Below are 6,000 nucleotides of genomic sequence, written 5' to 3' on the forward strand. Positions count from 1 at the left end.
CTAGCTGCCATGTAGGTAAACCTTAGATTGTATTTCATTAATCTTATTCATTGTTTATGGGAAGTATATTTGAGGCAGCAGCATAGTCCATCCTGAAAAGATGCTTTTTTCATGTGGAAAAGTTATGCTGACTCCTGTACCTGTCTCATTATCTAATTGGTGATATATACTTCTTACTTTAAATCACTGCTGATTCCTGATTTTTCTAAGAGGTGTTTTGTCCCTCCCCTCCCCCCCTTCCCTCCCCTTCCCTTCTCTTCCACCTTAGAATCAATACTGTGTATTGGTTCTAAGGCAGAAGAGTAGTAAGGGCTGGGTGATGGGGGTTAAGTGACTTGCCCAGGGTCACACAGCTAGGAAGTGTCTGAGGCCAGATTTGAACCTAGGACCTCCTTTCTCTAGGCCTGTATCTCAATCCACTGAGTTACGCAGCTTGCCCCCCTTTTGTCTGTTTTCAAATTAAATTTTGTCTCATTTAGTGAAAAGCACTTAGGAATTCTTTCTACACTGGTACATGGAAGAGATCTAGTCTGATATTGCTTCTACTTTGGGCACTTTATGTTGGGAATAAATCAAACTTTAAAAAACAAAACAAAAAGCCACAGGTTTGTTATTTGTATTTAACTTATTTTTACTTTACATTTTGAAATCCCAGTTATAAATATAAAACGCACTGTGGATTTTGAATACTTTGACCTACTTAGATTTGTTCAGATCTCCTTCGCCATAGCTTTCTTTAAACTATGATAGAAAATCACTTAAGGAAATCTTTAGATTATTTGTACCAGAAGATTTAGGACTTTGTCATTTTTTTCTTACAATGTAGTCTTCTCTAGTCCTGGTAAAGGAATATGTAGCACTGGATCAAATAGTTTGGTGTCATGTAATATTTTTATTACCATTGTGGAAGGAGCTCTTAAAACACTTCTGTAATTGATAATTCCTTTAAATTGTGTTGTGTAACAATAATCAGGATGCATACTATTAGGTAGAATTTTTGTGAATTAATGTTTAGTACTCTGTTAGGAACCTCCGATTTCTATCTGAATTTCATTATTAACTCTTACTTCCTTCTTTGCTTTTATAATGCTTCCAAGTAGCAGCTACTCCATTCGTCATTCAATAAGTATGCCAGCTATGAGGTAACGTATAAAAGATCTCAGTTACTCACTAAGAGTCCAGGTGTTTGTGTAGAATGCATTTAGGGGATTGGGGATATGGGGATAGAGACTTTCCTATGGTGCTTGCCTTTAAAAATTGCTTACCTTCCCACTACTCCTCATAATTTCCAGTCTTCCTCTCTTGTAGAACAGACAATAACCATTTTCCCTTAGTTCTCTAAAAGTTCAGGATGCAAAAAGACTGTCTTTCAGTTGGTAAACCTAGTGGATGGGTGAGGTTCTTAATGAAGTCTCTAGAGAAAAATATTCTCCTGCCAAACCGTGCTTCAAGATTAAACAAGATTAAAAGGACCCAAAGGATCCTTTATTGGCTGCCTAGCTTGTTAGGCTAATCAGGTAGTAAGTAGTCTTTCATACCAAAGAACTACTGCCATTAGACTCCTGTGGACTTTTTCTTGTCTAAGTATTGTCTTTCTACTAGGGAGGTCAGAACTGGTAACCCAAATATTTTGGCTTCATGTGGCACCAGAACTGTTTATGTGGAACTGTTTTATTTGAGCCCAAGTGGTGGAAGTTTGGGAAATATTTTTAAACCTCCATAGACATAATCTGCTTATCTTCGCATTAAACTGTGTTAAGTATTATGAACCAGCCCTGGAGCTAACTTTCAGGAAACTTCTATTTTAAACTCCTTGTGGCCACTTGTAAAATCTAGTTTGGCATTCATATCTGGAATTTCCTGTAAGCCAGCTATTGCCCTGAAAGGTAATAGATGCATTTGTTTTGAAATGTTCCTGGGTGGAGTGGGTGATTTGCTCGTTTGAAGAAAATAAGATTATGTAAATGAGGTCACTTTGGAGCCCTGGAGCTGATTCTCCTTGCTTCTTTTCTTTTATATCTTTCTTTATTCATAGTCTGCAGCTCTTCTTTTTTCAGTTATTTATTTTAGTGATTGCTAAAGAACGTATTACACCTCTGAATTCCTGTTATCTTAAATCTATACAGCAAATTTGAACATTACTATGAACTTAATATATTTGTTAATAGCCCAGCACTCCCTTGTGTCTACTCTAAACCCAAGTCACAGTTTTCAGTCCAGATTGCTAATTTTACATCAGTTTCTTCAAGGTTGGCTATATATGGAAAAATCTCCATGTAAAGATTAGATTGTATAAGTGTGAACTCCATCAAAGAAATCTTTTTGTGAACCTATTATAATTTATAAGTGCTTTATACCTTTACTTGACATAGTCCTCAAACATGCTAAATACCCACTATTTTGCAAGGTACTGCACAGTATTGGAGATGCAAAGATGAAGAAAAATTTTGTTCTTTTTCTCAAGGAATTTAGAATCTAAGGGAGGGAGGGAGAAAACCTGTACATAAGTATCTAAGATGCAAAGGGAAGGGCTGTTGTTGAGTGGAAAGCACATTTGAAGAAGTCACTGATTCATTTCAGGTTGATGCTAAATGTGAAGTACTATCCAAGGTGCTGGAGATAAGAGTCAAATGAATTGTTTCTGCTGGAAAGTAGCCTCAATTCTACTGGGAGGAAAGGAGATGGAGGATACAACAGTTATTCAAGTAAACAAAACAATACAAAGTAATTTTAAGAAGAATGCTAATAATTAGGGGCACCAGAAAAGCTCTCATAGAATAGTTGGCACCTATGTTGAGCTCTGAAGGAATCTCTGGGTAGAGATAAGGAGGTAATGTATTCCAGACATGAGAGACAAGTTGAGCAAGGCTATAGAAGATGGGAGGTATCAGCAACAGCAGAGGGTGCTTGACCAAATTAATCATTTTATATGTCTGTTTCCTGACTGACTACTGTTAGGACCAAAGGAGATGTTTTTAATTGAGACTTCTCTCCAGAAGCAATTTTTCCAGGTGAAAGTATTTCACTTGCTCCTTACAATTGATATCCCCTCTGTCTTTTTAAAGGAACTCTGCGACTTTCAAGTCTTTTGAAGATCGAGTTGGGACCATAAAGGTAGTAATACTTATAACTAATCAACTGTTTTAAGTTTTTTCTGTAAGTACAGCTACTTAAGAGAAAAGTTTAATCTCAAGAGAAGACTTATAAGACCTGAGTACATTTTGAAAATGTCTATTTTAGAAATTAAATATTTTTATTATAATTTTAATCAACACAAACATTCCATTATATAAATAGCAAGATTATACTTTAAGTCTTGAACTTATATGTACAATTTGTTCTTAAATAGTATATTAAACTTAATGAATAGGAAAATTATCCTACTTATGTACCTTCTGATCTTTTTTCCTTCTGAAATTTTGTTTTGTTTTATTGATTCTCTTTTCTGCCCCACCCCATCAGTTCCCATTAACTTCTTTCTCCCTTCCATCCTTTTTCCAAATTTTTCCATTTAACAAATGCACATAAGCAAATAAAATTAATCAATATATTGGCTATGTCTGAAAATGTATAGCTTATTTTGGCCCTTCCACTGTAGTCTGCCTTTTTTCTATCAAGGGGTGGGAGAATGGCCTACTTAATTATTAATCTTTTTAAGTCAGGATTGACCATGGCATTGACCAGAGTTCTTAGGGAATATATCCAGTTTAGAACCATTGCTCTTATATATTTTTCTTTCTTTGTCTCTGCCCCTTTGCAGTCCAAAGTCGTCGGTGGCAGAGAGAATGACAGTGACAATCTTCCTTCACCAACAGGAAGCAGTGATAAACCTCTGCAGGATCATGCTCCTTTCTAGACAACTTCAAGAATCCTCTCAACTCGTCATGAGCAACTCTGCAGGAAAAAACAAAACAATATAATGATAATTCAAACCAGGAAATGGACAGAGTCCAGTTTTGAGAATTCATATCCATACATACATAGACACTTGCTGCTGGATTTGAGTAAAATAGAGGACAAAAGAAGTTTTATACACAGATATTTTACACTAAAGTTTATAGATGAAATGTATCACTGTGCTAATCTTTCTGGGAGGTACACTTAAATGGGCATAATTTCCTCATTGAGTATATAGAAAGGGTCTTTTGAGTCGAAGGTGTGAGCTCCCATTTGGAAAACACTACATAGCTTAGCTGAATGTCCAAAAAGATTTCTGTTTGAGAATGGAAAGAAGTATAATTATGGAACAAATCCTTTGAAAATTTTGCTTCTTTTTTCTCTTCCCTCAAATTCTGAAAGCTCCTATAAGTAACCTAAAAGATTCTAACTAGCTCAACTATTTTTTCCCAAAAATATGATTGTCAGGATATAAAACTGTCCATTTTCCTGAGCCCCCCAGAAAGGAGATTCTAATTAGCAGCTGCCTGGTTGTTACACAAATGCTCAAGCTTTAACAAAACAAAAATCTTTATTTTTTAAATGCAGTGGACTTTTCAAAAATCAAAACAAAGCAAAGCAGCATTAGCCTCATGTTAGATAAATATTATCTTGGAATTCTGAAGCCGAAATGCAAGCCTTACATCACCTTATGCTTTACTCGTTTATAATCTTTTTATATAAAGAAATTGAGAGTTCTAAAGCTGGGTTTTGAGCACTCTGTGGTTTTGCTTTTAACCCTTGTGGCAGCATGCTTTTGCCACTTGATGTGTTTATCTAGCTCACTCCCTAACTTTGAGTGTATGAAACTTGCTTCTCTATTCTCCTCTGAATTGCTGCAGCAGCAGCTAGCAGGTTCCTAACTTTTGCTAATCAGTTCAAAGCCTGCTAGACAGCAGGGAATGTCAGAACCAAATGAGAGATAAACCTTTATCTTAAGCAACTTTTAAGTGACAACAGCCAGTCAACCCCTGTCCTATTGGCTTTTCTCCTTAAGAATTAGCCCAAATGATTGTACATTATTGGTCTATAAATCTGAATTTGCCATTGTTTACAGCAGATATAAATTCAGAAAATAGATTTAATGAGAAGCAGGACTAGACTCTCCCAAGACAGGCTGGAGGTGGATGGAAAGAGTTGATATGGATTAGCAGGAGTCTGACTTGGGATTTTGTCAACTTCCTAATATCCAACTTTCTCAGGAGCTCTGAGACTTTTTTCTTTTCTGTTTTCAAAATTATGCCATTTGGCATTATTTCTCAAGGCAATTGCCCTGCCTAATGTGACGCATCATTTTGAGGGTGAAGTTTTGTGCCTTATTGGCTCTCAGCAGTGGGATTAAAGTCTGTTTGCTTGTATACATATCAATAAAATCTCGCTGGCTGAAGAAATGTTCCCTCCAGACCAAGGTGATCCTGTTTTGTTCAGCCTTAATGCTCTCTAGAGAAGCAAGTTCTAATACACTAGTATCTGTTTATTAATCCTGGGGGCTGCATTCCATGCAATGTTAGAAGGCAGATGCAGTAGGAAACATACTTTGTAGTTCTTTTTATCAAGTTTTATTATTTGTGGCTGAATTTGTTGGGGAACAATAAGGAAAAGGAAGATGCAGGGATGGGAAATCTTTCTTCTCCTTAAACTGGATATTGGGTATTTGTCAATAAATTATTCCTTTCGGGATAAAAAAACTAAACATGTATGATAGGGTTTTTTTTTGTTTTTGTTTTTGTTTTTTACTGTTTTATAGGGGGAAATTTGAATTTCTGAATCTAGCAGAAATACTAATGATCTTCTGTTATGTTATAAAGGATAAAAGCTTCTTGCAGACTATACAGCTACAAATTTAACTGGGTTAACAGTTGAAGATTTAGTGAGTAGTTCTAAAATATGGTTCTCTTAAGGTGTTAGGAGTATTTTATTATTAACAATAATAGATGACATGTATATAATGTTTGAAAAGTTCTCCATGTACTTTCTCATTTGAGTTGCACAACAAGTTTGACCCAAATTGACATGCCTTTGTAACTTTCCCCTAATGTGTAAGTTCGTTCAGCTGCAGGATGA

General features: G+C 35.8%; 1 protein-coding gene across 7 annotated transcripts in view; it reads left to right on the top strand.

Moving 5' to 3' along the window:
- TPD52L2 (TPD52 like 2) overlaps positions 1-5,629 on the top strand; it is a 34,100-nt gene extending 28,471 nt beyond the window's left edge. For 4 of the 7 annotated variants that reach the window (XM_044663885.1, XM_044663886.1, XM_044663889.1 and 1 more), the window contains 3 exons: positions 1,101-1,142; positions 3,066-3,114; positions 3,761-5,629. In XM_044663885.1, coding sequence (XP_044519820.1) covers positions 1,101-1,142; positions 3,066-3,114; positions 3,761-3,856 — 187 coding nt within the window. In that variant the 3' untranslated portion in view covers positions 3,857-5,629. The remainder of the gene's footprint in view (positions 1-1,100; positions 1,143-3,065; positions 3,115-3,760) is intronic. The other 3 variants (XM_044663884.1, XM_044663887.1, XM_044663891.1) reach the window with 1 other exon arrangement.
- The last annotated feature ends 371 nt before the right edge of the window (positions 5,630-6,000 follow it).

Source organism: Gracilinanus agilis, chromosome 2, assembly GCF_016433145.1.
Source record: "Gracilinanus agilis isolate LMUSP501 chromosome 2, AgileGrace, whole genome shotgun sequence".
NCBI lineage: Eukaryota > Metazoa > Chordata > Mammalia > Didelphimorphia > Didelphidae > Gracilinanus > Gracilinanus agilis.